At 54.4% G+C, this 20,085-nt stretch overlaps 1 protein-coding gene and 2 long non-coding RNA genes across 4 annotated transcripts; 1 reads left to right on the top strand and 2 right to left on the bottom strand.

The window, feature by feature from the left end:
- Positions 1-503: 503 nt before the first annotated feature.
- On the bottom strand, positions 504-3,601 carry LOC139701430 (uncharacterized). 2 transcript variants are annotated; one of them, XR_011704023.1, is made up of 3 exons: positions 2,634-3,601; positions 2,445-2,514; positions 504-729 (listed from the first exon to the last, which is right to left on the bottom strand). It is a non-coding gene; the product is annotated as an uncharacterized lncRNA (long non-coding RNA). The 2 variants fall into 2 exon arrangements; XR_011704022.1 differs by having other exon boundaries at positions 3,208-3,601.
- A 323-nt stretch (positions 3,602-3,924) lies between these two features.
- Positions 3,925-17,874, top strand: Mgst3 (microsomal glutathione S-transferase 3). The gene is made up of 6 exons (XM_027922836.2): positions 3,925-4,033; positions 12,872-12,995; positions 13,896-13,969; positions 14,683-14,740; positions 16,551-16,623; positions 17,633-17,874. The coding sequence occupies exons 2-6, from the start codon at positions 12,879-12,881 to the stop codon at positions 17,767-17,769; spliced, it is 459 nt and encodes a 152-aa protein (XP_027778637.1). The 5' UTR covers positions 3,925-4,033; positions 12,872-12,878; the 3' UTR covers positions 17,770-17,874.
- Positions 8,044-16,186, bottom strand: LOC139701431 (uncharacterized). The gene is made up of 2 exons (XR_011704024.1): positions 14,279-16,186; positions 8,044-11,548 (listed from the first exon to the last, which is right to left on the bottom strand). It is a non-coding gene; the product is annotated as an uncharacterized lncRNA (long non-coding RNA).
- Positions 17,875-20,085: the final 2,211 nt, after the last annotated feature.

Here is a 20,085-nt window from a genome sequence, read left to right as displayed (position 1 = left end):
CTCCACTGAGCCCAACTCTCGCCCGCCGGTCAGGTTTTGGATGTGCAAGCACGTGCCCCACGGAGGGACTCAGGCTGGGAACAGCAATGGCTTCCTGAAACGTGCTCCTTCTAATGGCAGGTCACAGAAGCACAGAGAGGACGGGAAATTTTCCTCGGCTCCTAAAGCCTGAGGTTAGACTCTCAGTCACCACTATGGTTTGTATGTGTGTCCCCAGTTCCTGTGCTGGAAACCTAACCCCCAGTGGGAGGGTCGGGAGTCGGGCCTAACAGGCGCTGGGTCACTAAGGCCAGCACAGACAGGGCGCCTCGCCTGGTGCACCTGCCTGCGCTCGCCCTTCCCCCAGGTGAGGACACAGCAGGAAGGCTGGCCAGATGCCAGCGCAGCAACCGCAGGCTTCCCGCTCCAGACTGTGAGAAATACGTCGACTCAGGCTTTCTGTTGGAGCTGCACAAAGTGGGCTGGGATTCAGAATCTGCCATTAGCTTCTTTTTATTGACAGTTTCCCCTGTTAAAAAGGTACGTTCCATCAGAGCCGGCATCCCACAGACACGGAACAAACGTCTGCTCATGTCAAACGAGAGGATTCTGGAGAAGTGACTGGGAGCCACACTGGTGAGGTCTTGAAATGTCACGTCCGAGAGTCTGCAGTTCACCCACCGGCACTGGTCACGGCCACTAAAGAGACCTGCTTTAGGAAGACAGCCGTGGTGGCAATGATGGTGAAATCTGAAAGGAGGACCAGTTGGAAGACTTCTGTACTTGTGCAAAGCAGAGGAGGCTTAAGGCGGAACTAGGCAAAGGACCCACAGGAACTATCCTGAGGTGCCATCAACATGAATTGGAAATAATAAAAGCCGCCATGTGTTAACTACCTCCAGGAGGCCCAGACTCCGTGCTGCCTTCCCGAGAACCAAGCAGCATTGGTCTTAATGTACTAATTTTACAGATAAAAATGCAAAATATGTTCAGAAAACATGTAATTTTCCCCAAAGCCACACAGCTCAGCAATGGCCATGCTGGGGTCTGTGGCAGAGCAGTGGGATTCCCAAGTCCAGGAGCAAAGGTCAAGGGGTGGTACGGGTTTCTGCCTGGGTACTTTCTCAGATGATGCCCTTGGCTGCAGGTGACTTCAAACACCATCTCTGTGTCTTGATTTCCAAATGTGTATCTCAAGTCCGACCAAGGTCCAGACCCCACCTCCCTGGCAAGCCTGTCTTCTTTGTGGATCCCACCAAGTCTGACTGCACAGTAACGAATGTGACCTTGACCAAGGGCATCCTGGGGGAGGAGCCGTAATGCAGTCAGCACCTGCAGGAAGCAGAGACTGGCTGCTGGCTAGCTCACAGGCAGAACTCCCAGGGGACTGTCAGGGCTCACAGCGTCGGCTGCAGGCACAGGCTTCATCAAAACCCAGGGAGGTGCCGAGAGCTAGTCGTTCATTCATTCCCTTAACAAGTAGTTACCGCATGCCCACCCTGTGCCAGGCACTCAGTGATTCAGTGGCTACTGCCTTCAGTGAGTGGACAGACTGTGTACATTTGTGTCATTTACATCTGAGTAGGGAAGTCAGATGATAAGCAAATAAGTTAACTAAATAAAAAATACATAAGATGGTGGAAAGTTAAACAAGAAAAGGGATTAAGGAGTGCCTTGGGAAGAGGGAGGCTGCAATTCTTAATGGAGTGGTCAGGAAGGACTGTCAGAGAAGCCTGGTCCCCACTGCCCATCACTGATGAGACCTCCCAATGTCTGTGTTTTGCTGTTGATTCTCTTGAGGGGCGAGTCCTGGAATTGAGCATCGGATTGGCAAACCCCAAGGCACACGCCCACCCCCTTACCTCCTCTGAGGGTGGAAAGAGGGAGAACTGGCCCTTTAACCTCAGAGATTCAGTGGCTACTGCCTTCAAAGAAGACGCAGAGATAAGGGATTCTCCCAAAGGAGGAGGGAATCTGGGCTCTAGACAACCAATGAGTCCCAGCAGTAGATGCGGTCAGTAAGGGAGCGCCTTGCAGCTACCAAAGGGCGCACAGAACCGAAGGGCAGTGCCTCGGAGAATCTCAAACAGGTTTCAAGAGGCAGGGAAGGGAAGAGGAGCCAGTAAAGGAGAGCAGAAAGGACCAGGAGGGAGCAGAGCCTGAAAGCCCACAGAAAGTTCAGAGGCAAGTGGTGACTGTACAAGAGCAGTCTGAAGAGGTTCGAAGCAGAGCCGGACTGTGACTGAGAAGGAACCAACGGTGAGTGAAGTCTCAAGTCATCTCAAGTCGGGACAGAGCAGCTGCGGAGCCCCCAGCCAAGTCCTGCTTCCGTCATTAATGGGACCGCTGTGTCTCCACCTCCCTTGCACTGGAACTTCCCAACAGCTTGCGGATAAGGTCTTATTCCCATTTGGAAATACATGAAAACTGGGCTGGGGATGTGGCTCAAGCGGTAGCACGCTCACCTGGCATGCGTGCGGCCCAGGTTCGATCCTCAGCACCACATACAAACAAAGATGTTGTGTCTGCCAAACACTAAAAAAAATAAATAAATATTAAAATTCTCTCTCTCTCTACCTCTATCTCTCTATCTCACTCTCTCTTTAAAAAAAAAAAAAAAAAAAAAAGAAATACATGAAAACTGAATTCCATACCCAGGGTTAGAGGAGATTCTCTTTTCCAGAAATACATGTTGTTAGTAGATATCAAAATGTATTTCCTGGCCCAGAAATCGCTCTTTAAAGAAACTGAGGCAAAAGAAATCGCCAGAAGTATGCACGCAGACTTTCCTGCACAGTTGTACCCCGTAGTGGGAAAGAATAGGGGTTCACCCTGGCCAGGAAGAGACCTGCAGCCACTGCTAAGCCCTGCTTCGGAATGAAACACTCAAGAAAGGAAAGGGATTCTCTGCCTCTGGACAGTGCAGACGACAGTACAGAGAGTATGACTCCATTATGTGTGTGGTGTGTGTGTGTGTGTGTGTGAACTTCTTGGTTTATTTTCCCCTATATTTTCCAAAATTTCTATAATAAACAAAGACAACTTTTATAATGAGACTTAAAAGAAGGTCCTTGTTTGTGGTCCAACAGGCCTATCTGGGAAAAGGAGGCTGGGATTCTCCTAATTCTCCAACCTGCCTTCCACTGCCCTGCGGTTTTTCTTTTGTGCCACAGTCAGCAGAGGAATAAGATCTCCCTGGATGACGCAGCAGTTTTCCGGTTTGCTTACTTTGTGGGGTGCGAGGGGTTGAACCCAGGAGTGCTAAGCACTGAGTCAAAGTCCCAGGTCTTTTTGTATTTTATTTTGAGACAGGGTCTTGCTAAATTGCTGAGGCTGGTCTCGAACTTGCGATCCTCCTGCCTCAGCCTCCCCAGTCGCTGAGACCACAGGCCTGCGCCACCGCACCCAGCCTCTCCGCTGCGTCCAACATTCAACTAAAGCAAGCCCTCTAACCCTCGCCGGCACCCTGAAACGCAAGCTCTCGCTCGGGGAGGAGAAAGCGCACAAAGCTGGAACCGCGGAGCAGCAGGGCAGGCGCTGGGGCTGGCGCCAGCCCGAGTCCTCCCGGAGGTGCGCGCCGGACTCGGGAGCCATGGGGCGCGCCCAGGGCCTCGGCGGCCACAGCTGCCGCACGCAGCCCCCCCGCAGGACGCGCCAGCTCCCGCGCAGGCGCACGCGACCTGCGTCCCCGGGCGTCCCCGCGGGTGGCCGGCGCCGAGCTACGGTGGCCCTGCCGGGCGAAACCACGGACGCGCCACCACTCTGCACACCGGACCCGCGAAGACGGAGCGCGGAGCAGCGGGCCGCGAAGGCGCCGGGGAACCGAGCGGATGCACGGACTTAGGACGGAGGGGCCGTCCGTGGGCAGCCAGGGGCAGGAGGGAGCCCCGCCGCCGGGTCCAGTTCCCGGGGCGCGACCTCGGAGGGCGTGGTCGCGGGGCGGGGCCTGATCGAGGCTCCGCCCCTCGCCCCGCCCGGCGCAGCCGAGAGCCGGAGCCGCGCCCTTACGCGCTGCGCAGCTCGGGTCTGCACCAGAGCTCCGGAGGTGACCCAGGTGAGTGCCAGCACCTGGGGCTGCGGGAGGGCTGGCCCTCGGGACACTTGGGGGTCTGCACTGGGCGCAGCCTGCGTCCCCGCCGCTGGGGCTGAGCAGGGCTCTCCGCCCGCTTCCTTACCAGATCCGAGCTCCGCATCTCCATGCCTTTTGCTCTCCACCCCCTGATCCCTCCCTGATGGAGTGCTTTGGAGCATCCAAGCGACGCCCGGCCTCTAAGTCAGGGGGAGTCTCAAGGTCAACCCTTCCCCCGTTCCTTCGTTTCCTCGCCGGCTCTCCTCGGCCGTGCAGACTTCTGGAGCCCCCTCCCACCTTGCCAAATGCAGCTCTGTCTGGTACCGATGGGCGAGCGCAGCACCGCAGAGGAGCTGGCGCTGAGGCCTGAGCGAAAGCGCTGGTTTCTAAAGGGCCTGCGAGCGCTGCGCCAGCCCGAGGTGTTGCTAGGAGCCTTCGGGGACAGCCCCCAGGGAATTGCATTCCGTCCGTCTGACTCTGGAACCTTTGTAGTGGAACCTGTAGGTGGGTCATTTCCTACCGCTGCTCCAGAGCAGGAGACCCCTCTAGGTGGGTGGGGGATCTGCATTCCTCTCTCCTTTGAAGTTCAGAAACGTGCCCTGCTTAACTGGTGCCACCACCGGGAGGCCGGGAGCCACAGAGGTGGGGCGTTGGGAGGGACTGGAGACTAGTCCGTGAGTCATTGCCTGAAGTTGTGGCTTCTGCTAATACTTTCCTTGGGAGTCACGAATTTACGAATAGCCTGGGGGACAGTGAGGGTGGGAAGGGAGAAGAAGAAAAGCAGACAGAGGGGCGGAGGGGGTGAAGGAGTGAGTACTGGGCCCCCGGACTTCAGTCCCCTAGCCCAGGGTGAAGGGCGCTTCTGGCGTGTACGCTGTGGGCCTAGGTGTGGTTTGCAGAATTGCTGCAGATTTGGGGGTGGGAGCTGGAACGAGGCGTCTTGGGAAATCTGCAGGTCACCTGGCGCCTTCTGGAAAGCACCCAAGGTTTTTGGTCAGAGTTACAGGCATGTTTTACTTTAGTGAACTTAGAAATGCAACAACATTATCTCTCTCAGAATTAAGAATGTTTATACTTACAGAAGTTAAATAAGGAATTAAATAGAATCAGCATTCCAGAATCCAAACAAATACTTTCACCCCTGGGAAGAGGTTTTGTTAAGCTTCCCTCCTGACACAATGTTACAGAAATAGAAAACTTTGTCAAGTGATTTTTTTTTTTTTTTAACCAATGTTACTATATATAAAATGACAGTGATACTGTGACCAGCATAGAAACTGCACTCCAGGGGCTTCTGTAGGTTAGGGAACAAAATCAGAGAAAGGCAGCCTTCCCCCATATTTGGGTTTCCTCCTGCTGGCCTGGAGTCCTGGAGAAACCGTCCTGAGAGGGGACCTCTTCACCCGGAGGTTAGCACTCTACCCATTATTCAGAGATGCTGAGAAGCCCCTGGCAATCTGGGTAAGGGGGATGAGATCAGCAGGAAGAGCAATTCACTGCATGCGGCACATCTCACTGTACGGAAAGGTCTCAGTCCCTATATTCACACATTCTGACTATTCAGAGCACCATTGCTGGCCACAATTGACCAAGAACCATTTAGCATTTTAAAGCAATATTTGCCTAGAAGAATATGCTGCTACTATTTTTGCAGTAGAATTTATTAGTATTATTTATGAGCAGACCATCTTCCTGAACAAGAAGCCAACAGTTATCAGGTAGATTATTTCTATGTAAAACAAAATCTCTTGCAGCACTGACTTCCCTGCCTGCCTGGGGGAGGAATGCAGCAATGAGGGGACAGAAGAACTGTGCCACCTCCCAGATGCGATTTTTTTCAGGATCTCATGGGTCTCCCTGTTGTCCTCCGAGCACCTCCTAGACTTGACCTGTTCGTTGACTGGAGCATGGATTTTAAGATACCTTAGTCCCACTTATTTTTTTTAAGAAGTGACATATTCTTCAGAAATGCAAATGGTTGTGCCCAAGCTTGTTCCTAGTGGAGTCAGGTGTGAGGATGTGGAGGCGGGTCCTTCCCTGGGGGGCTGGTACCCCAGCAGGGATGCGGCATCTGCTAAGAATTAACTGCAGTCTGCCTGCACTTCTAGTGGGAAAACCCAAGTGTGTCACTGTGACTCATTCAAGACTTCCCCTTGGCTGGAAGTCGCAGCTTAGCTGCCCCCGGGACTCCCGAGTTGTGTCAGTTAAGGGAATCCTGATGTCAAAATGGAGTGCCAGCTTCTGGGCGTTCTGCTTCACCCAGACCTGTGCTTTCCCTCTTCTGATCTCCGCTCCTTTTGTCACACCGCAGGGCTGACAGACAATAAAATGGAAGTGTCCCTTTCTCAGTCCTTCCCAAGGTTTCTCTTTTTGTTTCCAATGAGAAACATCTCAGGCTTTAATCAGTCATAGGCTTGGAGTTAATTATTAGCTTTCTTCTTATTAATTTATTTTATGCTTAGGAGAGGGTCAGGGGAGGTGGAGATATTTCAAAGAGGTCAGATGTTGTCAGACTTGCTCTTCAACCTCATTGAAAAGCTGTGGAGCATAGACTCTGCAGCCAGGTTGCCAGGGACTGTGAATCCAGGTTTTGCTTGTAATAGCTGTGTGATCTTGAGTTAATTATTTAACCTCTCTGATGCTCAGTTTCTCATCTGCGAAATAGAGGTAGTAATGTGTCACAGAGATGCTGTGAGAGGGATCCTTCCCTCCCGCCGCCCAGCGGAGCATCAGTGGGTTTGACCCATCTGAATAATGTGCTGATTGGTGTCTATAGTAATGGATTTTCCTCCTATGCTTCCTCTGACCTGTCCCCTCCCTTCTCTCACACGGTCTCCCTCTCTCCGGTATAAAGCCAAGCCCTTTCTGGGTGCACCTGCTGTTGTCCTTACACATGTCCCGATATGTCACTGTCAGTGTCCTTCAGGGCTCTCTTCCCAATCTGATCCTCCCGTGTCATCGCCTCTGCACCCACACCTGCCTGGAGTGTCATGATGACCTCAGTCTTGGTGACCGTCACAGCAGATGGGCGTTGACGCCCTGCATTCCTAGCGGTGCATGGCACTTGGTAGAGTGAGTACTGGAAACAGTCATTCTGAGAAAATGCTAAAGAAGGTGTTAGGCTGGGACACTGGGGTCAGCGTCCACTGGGTAAAGTGTGTCCTGCACCATGTTGATCCAGTCACCTTCATTTAATAAAATTTGTCACAATGGTGCTTTTTTTTTCTTTTTTGCCTGCATGTCCTGCAGTCTCTTTCCTCTCTCTCCCCCATGCCCTCTGAGGTTGCAGCCTTTGACCTTGAGGAGCACCCAGTGGGCTGTCTCTGGGAGCCCATCCCATGGGCGGCTCAGCTAGCCTGGCCCAGGGCTTCTAGGTTAGGGTCACAGGGCCCTAAGCATGGATACCTGTTGGGGAAACTCCTTACACCTGCAGGGGAAGCCGGGTTTCACTCTGTGTTCCCACAAATCCCATGTTCCTGAACCCCTGAAGAGCAGACCTGCCCACGGGTCCCAGGGGAGACACGGCTCCCTTCAGCTTGTGTCCCGAGCCCTGTCACAGCCCAGCTCCAGAGGCCCTCGATGAGGCTGTGCCGGTGCAAGCTTGCCCCACATAACCAGAGCCACTCCCTGGCCCTGACCCTTCCCTCCCGCTGCCCAGCAGAGCATCAAACAGTCGTCCCCGGTCCCGACGGCTCACCACCGGGCTGGGGTTCCAGCGCCATCTGAACCCGATTCTACAGCCAGGCCGTGGCTGTGTGACTGAGCACACGGGACGGCAGCGTGTTCACCACCCGAGGGACAGGTCTCCAGCCTCCTCGCTCACAGTCCACGGGAGGTGTTCTGCCCGCCATGCTGATGAGGAACCACAGGGTACGGGGGCGGAGGACCACTGCCTGACCTGCGCCCGCTGTTGGCCTGCCTGCTGGCTGAGTAACGGTGCCTGCTCACAGGACTGACCTGCCTTTGGGATACGCGAAGCCACCGCAGGAGAAGAGTTATTTTTTATCACCAGGTTTTTATTCCTTTTCAGTCTAACAGTCATTTGAAGGTTTGACACTGAAACAAACTCCCTCTGTGTCGTGTGGAAGTGAACCAGAGCTGCATTTTGCAGATGTAGGGAGAACCGGAGAAATCCCAGGGACAGACGGCTTCTGGGCCGCTTCCCTCCCACTTCCTGCGTTTCTCTTTGAGCTCCGCCTGGGCTTGGCAGGGTCAGCTGCCCTACCTGGAGGTCACTTGGAGACCTGTTGCTTTGTGGGCTTGAAGTGGACTGGTGGGCCCCCGAGTCCCCTCGGAGTTCCTTGAACCAGCCGGGATCAGGGACTGGGGGAAGGCCGTCTCTCGTGGTCAGCCAGCCCTTGAGTGGCCGTTCTTACGGGGAACTCACAGGGATGTCGACTCTGCCGTGTAAAATAGGTGCCCTACGTGAAAACAGTGGGACGCAGCACAGCCACCAGAGGAGGACACACTGAAACGTGGGGCAGCAGAGGTGATGTGTCCTCGTCCCCTTCCCACCAGGGACGTTAGGATAAGAGACACCGGCTGAAAACGTGCAGCACAGTTTGAAGAGACAAGCTCACAAAGGGAGTAGAAGTCACTGGTGTCCACGCTGGTGTCTGTCTGTGGCCTGAAGGCTCCAGTGATGTTTAGTACGAGGTCTGTGCCGGAACGGGACTTGTGGGGACAATTGTGGAGGCAAGTCCCTAAATCCACAAAGCCTGCCTTTTCTTCCGGGTGCCACCCGGGCGGTGCCCTGGGAGTTCCTGCTGGGCAGGCAGAGGGACGCGGGTGAAGTAGAGGGTGCCTGGCCCGGGCAGTGTTCCCACAGGGGAGTTCAGGAAGCCTTGTGGGTTTGCCCTGCTGCGCGCAAAAGAAGCCTGCCCCGGGAGATAAAGCCAGCAGCGGCCCAGGAATTACGGGTCAGGCCCAGCAGAGCCCCAGAAGAGTCAGGTCCCCGGGAGAATCAGCGGATTCCCAGAGGAGCAGCCTGGGCCTCATTGAAACCCTGCGCGACCCTCAGTACTGGGTGAGGGTGACTCTGGGGTCACACCAGCACTGCCTCCCTGCATCCCATCCTTGATGGGCCTTGCCAGGGTGCCTGTGGCTCACGGCCCCATGTGCTGTGGCCTCACTAGAGCTGCTGCCCTGGGTTCCACCCCACGCAGACCTCCAGGCCCCACCGGGCACCTGTGCCCCACCTGGTTTCCTTCCCCCAACCTGGAATGTTTGGAAGTAATAAATACTTTGACAGACGTTGAAAGTTTTAAAATAGAAGTGCTGCTGTTTTAAGTATTCTGTAGTGATGATCAGTTTCTAAAGTGACCTCTAAGCCTCCGTTAACATCACGGTTATGGTGGAAAGCAAAAGCTTCTCCCTAAGATGGGATCAGGCAGGGAGGCTGCTCTTGGTCTTGGTCGACAGCCAGGGCCATCCATCAGGAGGAGGACACTTCTGCTGGTGAAGTGCTCCCTGCTGGAAGGACGCAGCAGACCTGGCCCTGCCGCCGATCCCGTCCCCGACCCCGGGCCAGCGCTGGCCTCCCCTGGGCTGCCACCGTGGTGTGTCCCTCTCCTTTTGCTCTGGGAGTAGCTGCCCAGGAGGAGGTGGCAGGACTGTCCTGGAGCTGAAGCCCACAGAGGGGCCCTCCCCTGCTCCTGGTCGTGGAGGAGCCATCCAGGCTGTGGGCAGGGGCAAGCCCAGCAGCCTGGTCCAGACACCAAGAGCGTGAACACTGGTGTCCCTCTGCGCTCGACGCCGGCTGACTCCCCAGCCATGGGGCTGCCTTCGGCCTCAGTGCCCCCCACCCCCGTGTAAGGGGGTGAGGGCAGTAACTGCCACCCAGGGCGTCTGAGGGCGAGGAGCACTAGCAAGTCTGTTGAGCGCCCGGCGCGTGGGGAGCCCTCTACGGACTGTCTCGTACTGAGGCATTGAGCACACATTGTGATGTTCTTTCCCGTTTCGCTATTTCTGCCAGGTGGGAGGGAATTCCACCAGAGGCTCCTTGGTGACCCCATTAAATCCTTACTTCGCCTCCCACTTGACGTCATGGAGAAGTCGAGGCACCCCCAATCCTTGGTTTTGGATGGGGTGGGCCCCCCAGGTCAGCTCAGCCTAATGAGCATGGGGGCCCTTAATCTCCTCTTCCTTTGACTGTAGAGAGTCTGGTCTGGTGACGGTGGCCATGACCGTGAGGAGAGGTCCAGGAACCCAGTGGCTGTTACAAGTCAGGCTCCAAAACGAGTCTCAGAAGAAACTGAGCCATCGTGCCGCCTGCACAGCCTTGAGCCCTGCCCGAGCTGAAGGAAGGAACTGGTCTCCAGGGAGCACGGGCGTAGCTGCATACGGCTTGCTCTGCAGAGGGACCTCGGAGCCCATCATCGTGTTCCAGGGACACTACAGGAGAAAGGTGCCCTGGGAGCCTCCGAGAGCTCAGTAGAATGTGATCACCAAGACGAGACTGTGCTTCTGGTTGAATCAGATAAATAGAGTCACCACCTGCAGAATTTGTGTCCAAAATAGTGACAGAAATTTGCCACATTAAATGTGGAGCCTGACCCAAATCATCAGCATCACCTAGGAACTTGTTAGAAATGCACAGTCTTAAGGACACCCCTGGGAGTGGGGTGCATACAAACAAGGCCCAGGTGATTTGATGCCACCGAGGTTTGAGAACCATGGATCTAGAAGATAGAGTGGCAGCACTCTATGGTTTCTGTCTTTGTGCAAGTTACTACTAAAAAGAAGAAAGAAAAGAAATAGGAGCCATTTACCCTGTTCTCTGTGTCGGCGAGTGGCCAGCCACGGGAGAGGTGCCGCAGGCACTGCGCCGCCCTTCAGTTCAGGTGCCTGTGATCTGTAGGAAGCAAAGCTGCAGGTGTCGGAGGTGCAGCCTCTGCACTGTGTCCAGCGCTGGGTAGAGGTCAAGGTCTGACCCTGGTTCCACCTGGAGAACCTTATCTTGTTGCGTCTATAAAAGGGTTGCAGATGGGTGAGAAGAGGTGGTCAGCACGTGGGCACCTCCAGCCAGGCTTCTGGAGGCACACGTCTGTGGGTTCCCCATCTGGAAGCGCCTTGCCCGCAGGACAACCATGCAAACCTGAAGAAAAAGCAGTCTCTTCCTCATGAGCCACGGCATTTCAGTTATACCGAAACTCCAACAGTCGTCATCAGAGAGCCTGAGTGAGCTCACACAGCCTCAGCAGGTCACCCCGCAACTTCCCCTCAAGTTCTTCTTCAGTTTGATAAGGCTATAAATTCAGCATTGGCGCAGAGGGTCAGGAACAGAGTCAATTTCAGGGGCTCTCTACATACAAACAGATTCTGCGATGCTGTGTGGGCTTTTGCATTGAATGACGTTGAATTCAGAGACATGACAGAACTTATTAAAGTGGATAAAGTGAAAATTGTAGCCTGTGATGGTAAAATTACTGGCTCCAATACTACAGACTGAATAGAAAAAAAAATTGACTTTTTCAGGCCATCTTCTGTTATTATTCATCACTATTTGAAGAGAAACAAAGAAGAAACTTTAAAAATTTATTCTAGCATTGCATAAATGACTACACTGTACTATCAGAGAATTCCAGCAAACAGAAGCTTATAACTGTATTCTCTTACATTACCTTTATTATACAGCGTGAGACACATACCTTTTCTTTAATGACACATCAAAAATTTATGCCTTCTTAAGAACATTCTTTAATAAACTCATTTTAAAACTCAAAAAAGGGTGGGGGGGCTGCAGATGACACAGAGCAGGAATGTCATCAATACAGTGCCATCAGCAAAATGCATGTGTTCCACAGGATGCTCAGGGCAGAAGCTGTGTGTCTGTTGTCCGTCCCTCAAGCCTTCCCTGAAGCTGTCTGCTAGCTCAGGGCCCACACATCCCAGGGTGTGGCTGGGGCTGCCTGGGTGGGCACCCTGCACTGGGCTGCCCTCCCCTTCCTTTGCGTGCTGATACACTCAGGCACTCTGAGGGCTAGGGACCTCCACTCCATGCCCTGGAGCCTGAGAAATCAGGGCGGAGCACGTGGCTGCTGTCCGGAGGTGAAGGCCTCCTTCCAGGCCTGGCTCCTGGGCAGGGTCTCTCGCAGCTCCAGTAGAGGAGCCCTGCAGGGAGAGCAGGTCCTCTGCTGCCCCGAGCCCTTCCCCTGTCCCCACCCTGATGGCACAGTCCTCTGCAAACCGTCCATGCTGGCCGTAGCTGGGCTCCCCCTTCCTGCTGATCCCCTGCCTTTCAAGGTGCCTCTTGACTCTGCTGTGCGTATACCACCAGCTCGTGCTCCGCACAGGTACCTTCCTGCCAGGGAGCAGAGTGACTTCTGCCAGGAGTGAGCGCCTAGCGGACTGCATTTGCAGTTGTGGACATTCGTTTTTAATTCCTTATGAGTCTCTTGCTGCTGGGTGCAGTGGCACACATGGGAGGATGCAAGTTCAAGGACAGTCTCAGCAAGAAATAAAAAGGGCTGGGGGTGGGATGTGGCTCACCCTGGGCTCAGTACCCGCCCCCCCCCCCAAAAAAAAAAAAGTCAAAGGACTCAGAACACTTTCTGGGGCTAGTTCTGAAGTGGTGATCTGATGGCAGCCTGGTTCCCAGGAGCTGCCAAGCCCATATTCTAGGCAGCTTCATAGGCTGGGGAGCGCGGCCCTGCTTTCAGAGTCCTGGACGGGGCCGTTCAGCGTCCAACTTTGGCTGCAGCTGTGTCCGGGCATGCGGTGGGTGGTGCTCTGGTGGCCTCTCGAGCGTCTCCTTGGGCCTGTGTGTGCGCGTGGCTGTGAGGCCCGTGCTGACGGGGCCTCGTGTGCATACCTCCTCCACAGAGCCACGATGGCCGTCCTGTCCAAGGAGTACGGTTTTGTGCTCCTGACTGGCGCTGCCAGCTTTGTCATGGTGCTTCACCTGGCCGTCAACGTTGGCAAGGCCCGCAAGAAGTACAAGGTGGAGGTGAGTGGCGAGCCGGCGCTGGGGCTCCTCGGGACTCGCCTTCAGGCACGGGGCGGGGGGGGGGGGGGGGCAGGGGCGGCTGGGGGCTGTTTCAGGAGACCCAGCTCCTCAGTGTCAGGAGAGGCCGGAGCTGCTGGGAGGCAGTGTCCACTAGTACTGTTTGTCTTCTCTGCAGCAGGACCAGGGCGCAGGTGTCGCAGGGTGTGTTTCACTGCAGCCGTGCTGGGCAGAGTGTGTCTCCTAAACAGGGCTCCAGGCAGCACTGCGGGACCATGTCTCAAGGGACTGCCTGTTTCCCAAGGGGGAAGGAGGCCGCTGTGCCCAGGCTCACTGTCCGGCACAGCAGGGGGTGTGTTGAACACCTCCTCTGGTTCTGGCTCATCTACAAGGATAATGTCTGAAGTTGTCCCTGATGAGCAATTAGATGTCTGTCTCTGTTTATAGTTGGACTCCCTAACTGGAGCTTCTTTTAAACTTTCCATATCTAGTTTCTTCCATTTCCTCCAGTGGACATTGCTTAAAACTCACACTCAGTCACACCTGTGTCCCCACTGGGGGAAATCTTAAAGGTGTGGTGTTTGATGGTCCAGGAGGAGCATCCCCAGGCGTCTGTAATGCACCCGAGACCCACACTGATGCAGACACCCATGCGAAGCACGAGTCTGTTACATGCCGCTGCTGTCCCCTGTCCCTGTGCAAGCATAGCTCTGAGGTGCGCTCCTGGAGGGTTAATAGACACACGGAATGTACTTCCGAGATTGGGACTCTGTTGCTGAGAATAGTTAAGTAGAAGTCCAGCGGTCGTCCATCAGTAGGTGACGATTAGGATGCATTGTTTTTAAGTTGATCTGAACTCTCAGAACTTCATCTCCCCGTGGCCATGTGTGCTTTTCTCCGCAGTACCCTGTCATGTACAGCACAGACCCTGAAAACGGGCACCTCTTCAACTGCATCCAGAGAGCCCACCAGAACACGTGAGTGTGGCCCTGCGGGGTGCCGGAGCCCAGGCAGGGTGGGCGTCTGGGCCGGACACCTCACCCCCGGAGCTCTGTATCTGCTGAGCGATAGCCATGACCATGGTCATGGGCACTGCATGCCCAGTACTGTTAAGAAACCGTGGGTGTGAACGGACTGGCCAGGCAGCAGAGTCCAGAGCTCTGCCAACAGCGAGGTTTCCGGAGTCTTTCCAGCAGCAGCTCTGATGCTTACACCCCATCTGCACCCGTCCACACTGAGCTCGGCCCTCCCTGCCCCACCCAGTGGGGAGAGGAGCCCACTGTGACCTGCAGACCTTCCTCAGAGTGTGCTGCAAGTGAAGTCCTTCCGCCCATGTGTTCTGAGTCACCGCTGCTCCTGTCCAGCACAGAAGAGGGTGGGGTCTGTGGCTGGGCCTCTCCCTCTTTCAGTGTTCATGTCTGCTCTGAGTTCTGACCTGCAGGCAAGAATGGAAATGTCTCTTGGTTGTGTGTGGCATATTTACACAGGGCAATATTTTTTTAAGAGAGAGAGAGAATTTTTTAATATTTATTTTTTAGTTTTTGGTGGACACAACATCTTTATTTTATTTTTATGTGGTGCTGAGGATCGAACCCAGAGCCCTGCGCATGCCAGGCGAGCGCGCTGCCACTGAGCCACATCCCCAGCCCCACACAGGGCGATTTTTAAAAGTTCTCTCTGTGTCTTCCAGGTTGGAAATGTACCCTCCCTTCCTGTTTTTTCTAGCAGTTGGAGGTGTTTACCACCCGGTAAGTTTCACGGACTTGGGTTTAGTCTCCTGCGCTTCCTTCCCTGGATGAGTCTCAATGCCCAGGCACCATCCACTTAAAAGGAATTCAACTATTTCTAAAAGTTCTTTAAAGTCCATGGCCTTTCCCCCATTTTTATAGATAGGGAAAGACTCTTGGACACTGTTTAACTTTTATGAGCTCAGCCACCAAATAGAAGAATAAGACTTTGAACTCAGGCCTGATTCTAGGAGGTCTGCGAGCGTGAACGTTCACTCATGCCCACAGCGAGGTTGCCCCCCACCCAGGGTATGGCGGTGAAGGACACAGAGCCAGTCTCCCTGGGGTGTAGACACCAGCCTAAGTGGATTACCTGGCATGCTAGAAGGTGCTAAAAGGTGGTGGTTAGCGCACAGACCCAAAGCAGGGAGGTAAGAGGGAGCATGGCGGGCTGTCCTGAATGGGCGGTCAGGAAGGAGGGTCTTGCAGAGGTGGCCATGGTGAAGCAGAGCTCACTGAGGGAGCCGGACTCTGTCTTCTCCAGGGTGAGACCAAGGCTAGTCCCAGGCTGAGCCTGCCTGTGCTCTTTGGGGAGCTGCATGAGGCCCCTAGAGCAGGGAGAGGAGCAGGGATTGGCGGCAGAGCCGCGGTGAGAGTGGACACCACCCTGGAGGTCTCCACGGCAGCCTGGGCCACACCCCTGCCTCCGGAAGTTACGTGAACCCAGTTAGCTGCCATTTGGGCTTTGCCTTCCAGGGTCAGCTTCTCTGAGCTGTGGCCCCACGTCCTGGTTCCAAGCCCTCCTAGCCCTCCATCTGTGGACGGCCTGGTTGTCCCCAGGTTGCCAGAGGCCCTGCTGCAGTGCGTCAGCGGGAGGGCCTGTTGTTTCTTATTTTTAAAAGAAACATCAGCTGCTCTTGTATCTCCTGGGGCCGGTGCATCGTTCTGGTCCCCATTCCTAGGAAGCGGCTGGACTGGCCGTCTGGACAGCCCTGTCTCTCCAGCCTGGTGTCCCCCGGCCCTAAATCCCACTCCTAGTGCTCAGTTCTTAAGGACGCTCCTAGAGCTGCTCCCCGCACAGCGTCGACCTTGTGACGACCCTGTTTGCTATCCTGGAGGTCCCAGTGAGGCCTGGCAGAGGCCGCAGAGCCTGCGGGCACTGACCTGGGAGGCTGGGGCCTTTATCGCAGTGTCCATCCTCCTGCTGGTATTTGACTCTGTCCAAAATCCACTCCAACAATGACCCTGACATCATAGCCTGCCACCAGGGACGGTGCTGGCTGCCAGTCGGAAAGGTGCCTGAGCGTCTGCCCACACCCTGGGCCCCCTTCTTCTGTTGGCACCAGATGGAAGGTCCTCCTCGTGCATGTTTTTCTCTCTCCTCAAGGGCCCTGGGGGCAGGGAGGCCTTTCCCTGCAGGGCCCCATGTTCAGGTCATAACCCGAACCCTCTCCCCCTCTCCTGGGAGCCCCGCCCCACGTGTGGCTGCTGCTGTTTCCCCACGGCCCCCTTCCTGTGGTGGCGTCACTGGAGATGACACAGCACGCTGCAGGTGGAGTGCAGGGGACACTGGGGACCACAGTTTCCTCTCTGGCTCCCCTGGGCCTGCCTGTCCTCCCCTGAGCTGTGGCCCCAGGTTTCCAGGCTGGGACAGTGATTCCTTTGCAGAAGGCTGGTACTCAACTCCAGGCCACCAGCAGGTCACAGAAGAACCACGAGAGTTTGAATCCCACTAAGAGGTCGCGGGGTGGGGGGATACCTTGGCAACCCATGGAGTCATCACTGGTCCAGGTGTTTCTTGAGCACAGACCCTGACTCTGCTCTCTCTCAGCGGGTAGCTTCTGGCTTGGGCCTGGTCTGGATCATCGGACGAGTTCTCTATGCCTATGGCTACTACACGGGAGGTGAGTGCCTGAGTCCTGTGCTCTTGGGGTTTTCCTCCTAGCAGGGCTTTTTTTTCCTGTGGGGGGTGGCGGGGTGGGGGAAGCCTGGGTATGGAACCCAGGATAGAGACAAGCTCTCTACAGTGCCACACCCCAGCCTTATCGGGACCCAAGAAAAGGGGAAGTAGCTGGGTGATTAAGGTGAAGGCCTCTTCTAATTTTTACCAACCTTTGAATCATCAAGACTTTTTTTTTTTTTTTGAGCTGGGGTCTGTGTTGTCTAGGCTGGTCTCAAGTGACCCTCCTGCCTTAGCCCCCTGAGTATCTGACACTAGAGTGCACACCACTGTGCCGGCTACAAACATCTGTGTGTGTGTGGTGCTGGGGATGGAACTCAGATCCCAGCACGTGCTAGGCAAGTGCTCTGCTACTAAGCTCATCCCAGCCCCTTCGCAGTTTTATTCTGAAAGAGGGCCTAAGTCACTCAGGCCGGCTTTCATCGTGATCCTTCTGCCTCAGACTTCCCAGCACTGGGACTACGGCTGTGCACCACCATGTCTAGGCTGAACTTACTTTTAATTATTTTCCATATGCCAGTTGCTATTTTGCATGTCAACTTTATAGCAACTCTGTGTTTGACAGATCTCATTCCGCAGAAGAAAAACTGAGGCTTAGAAAGAGTGGGACTGTGAGTCACCCAGCTGCTAAGTACGGACCCGTAGGATCCAACCCCAGCTGGTGACTGCAGAACCTGCCTCTGCTCACACTGCAGGAGGCAGGTGGCCCTCCGGGACCGGGAGGATGTGGGCTGCACTTACTCTTTAAGAGGGAGATTCTCCCAGAGCCCTGGAGCACAGCTGCTTCCCCCCCCACCCCACTCTCCTGAGTCCCCTGGCTCCTCTTGCAGCATCTCATGGACCCCCAGCCTGGGGCTGGCCAACCTCAGGCCAGGCTGTCCAGGGGATCGTCCCAGATGCCGTCACTGAGTGGCCTGTGGACATCCTGGAAACGCTCTTCTCTTCTTTTTCAGACCCCAGCAAGCGGAATCGCGGTGCAGTGGGCTCCTTCGCGCTCCTTGCCTTGATGGGCACCACCGTGTGCTCTGCGTTCCAGCATCTGGGCTGGGTCAGAACTGGCTTGGGTGGGGGGTCCAAATGCTGCCACTGAAGAGCTACAGGAACCCAAAGACTCATTCGTCTTGAGTGACTTACCTTCACTTCCAGTTACTTTTTTTTTTAATATAATAAAAACTTACCTGGCTTGGGCCTCAGACCTCAGCCTCCTGACTTGCCATTTCTTCTTGAGCCTCTCAACAGGATTAGCCTGTGCTTCCTAGATGAGAAGAGCCCCAGGCATTGAGGATCCCCCCTCCCCTGCCAGCAGACTCCTAAGCAGCTTGTAAAGTTGAGAAAAAGTCCGACTGTGGCAATGTGTTCACAGTCACGCACAGCAGTGAGAAAATAACAAAATCTCTCCTAGCTCCATTAGGACACATTATCTCATCACTCTGCGCTCATAATTAAAAGTAAGGTCTTTAGAAACTCTGTTGAAGAGTGCTTCTAGAGCCTGGGGTTGTGTAGAGCACTCGCCTAGCATCTGCGAGGCATTGGGTTCCATCCTCAGCACCACATAAAAATAAAGAAAGATATTAAGCCCAACTACAACTAAAAAATATTTTTAAAAAGTGTGCTTCTATTTGCTCAAGAACAACTGAAGCAATAGACTAGATCTAAGGTGGGACTTAATAGGGAGAATGTCACCTTACGCGTTGGAGTACAGAGACCTGACTGCACAGGTACAGTGGGGAAGACTGCACGGGTGCAGCTGACCTAGAGGACGATGCGAGTGGGCAGAGTGCAACTACTGACCCGAGAACTCACGGGGCCACTGACAGGACACAGCCTCCAGACCCGCTGTCTGGCTCGGGGCCCCAGCAGCCTGCTGGAGTATGGGGGAGGCGGGCAGTTCTTCATTCGCACAGGCCACATTGCGAGTGTTCAGAACCTGTGAGGGCTCAGGGAGAGTGTGGACACAGGCCTGACGCTGGGGTCCAGGAGATGTCCAGCCCACCACCCTACTGCTTACGCTTTGGGGCCGAGTTGGTGACGGATGGAGTGCTGTGGTCAGCCTTGGCCTGGTGACCACGTGGGGCCCTTACCACTCAATTAGGCGTTGGACCAGGTCAGTGTGTGCTCTATTGTTAGTTCCTAAGAAATTTTCACCAGCGAAGAAAAAAATGAGTTTGCCACACTTCAATCTACCCTGTTTGACATTAAACGTTCCTGTATGTGGTGAATGGTAGGTGGGAGTGGGGGTCCTCACTGGAAAAGGTGACGCAGACAAGCCCGAGCCGCTCCTGCCTTGTATGAAGCGCACCTCGGGAGGCTGGAGCACCTGCTGACGCCAGGCCTCGGCCAGGAGGCCAGAGAAGGTGTGTGTTCCCAAAGCACCAAGAAAGAGACAAAAAAGACCCTGCGACCACCTGATCACTCCACCGTTAGCAGCTAAGCTGTTGGCACTGCACATCCCCAAATCAACTTACTTCTACAGGGAAACACATTCTGAGTTTTGTAGATGGAAAAAACCAACCACGGCAGTCTAGAAAAGCCTGATCAATCCATACTGTGCCTGTAGAACCCACCTAAGGGTGGCTGTGTGCCTGCGGACAAGTTGCTCAACCTCTCTGAGGTTCAGCGTGCCCGGCTCTAAGTTGATATGCTAGTAATACTTAATGTCTACAATTCATTTTTTAATTTTTAGACTGAGAACTGAACCAAGAACATTTTACCACTGAGCTGCATCCCCAGTCCTTTTTGAGACAGGGCCTCGCTAAGTTGCTCAGGCAGGCCTTGAACTTGCCATCCTTCTGCTGCAGCTGGGATGGTGGCTGTGTGCACCGTGCCTGGCGCCTGGCTAGGACTAAACTTGAAGCCAGAACAGTAAGGCCTGCGCCCTTTGTAGTGGGAGAGGGAGGGTCATGTGACCAGGGGCTGGGCTCTAGCCCAGTCAGGCGTGGAAACGGGAGCCACCTGCCGGCGAACTCAGCAAAAGCCAGCAGCCGCGCCACTCTGGGAGTGCTTTTTTTTTTTTCTTTTTTAATTTTTTAAACTTATACATGACAGCGGAATGCATTGCGATTCCTATTACACATATAGAGCACAGTTTTTCGTACCTTTGTATGAAGTATGTTCATGCCGACCCATGTCGTTATACATGTACTTTGGGTTTTTTGTGGTTTTTGCATTGCAATTCTCATTACACATATGTACCACGATTTTTCGTATCTTCTTGTATATGAAGTATGTGGACACTCAATGCGTGTCTTCACACATGTACTTTGGATAAAGGATTGCCAAAGTGCCCACTTCCCTCTCACCTCTAAGGTGCCCTCCTCCTTCATCAGGACGGAGCCATCTCTGAGCTCAGTCCTCTTGAGCAACACTATGCACTAGGACTTTCCAACATGATGGAAATAATCTGACC

The sequence above is a fragment of the Marmota flaviventris genome, chromosome 12 (genome assembly GCF_047511675.1).
Source record: "Marmota flaviventris isolate mMarFla1 chromosome 12, mMarFla1.hap1, whole genome shotgun sequence".
NCBI lineage: Eukaryota > Metazoa > Chordata > Mammalia > Rodentia > Sciuridae > Marmota > Marmota flaviventris.
The sequence above is the reverse complement of the archived record's forward strand: the minus strand, read 5'-3'. Positions and strand labels throughout refer to the sequence as shown.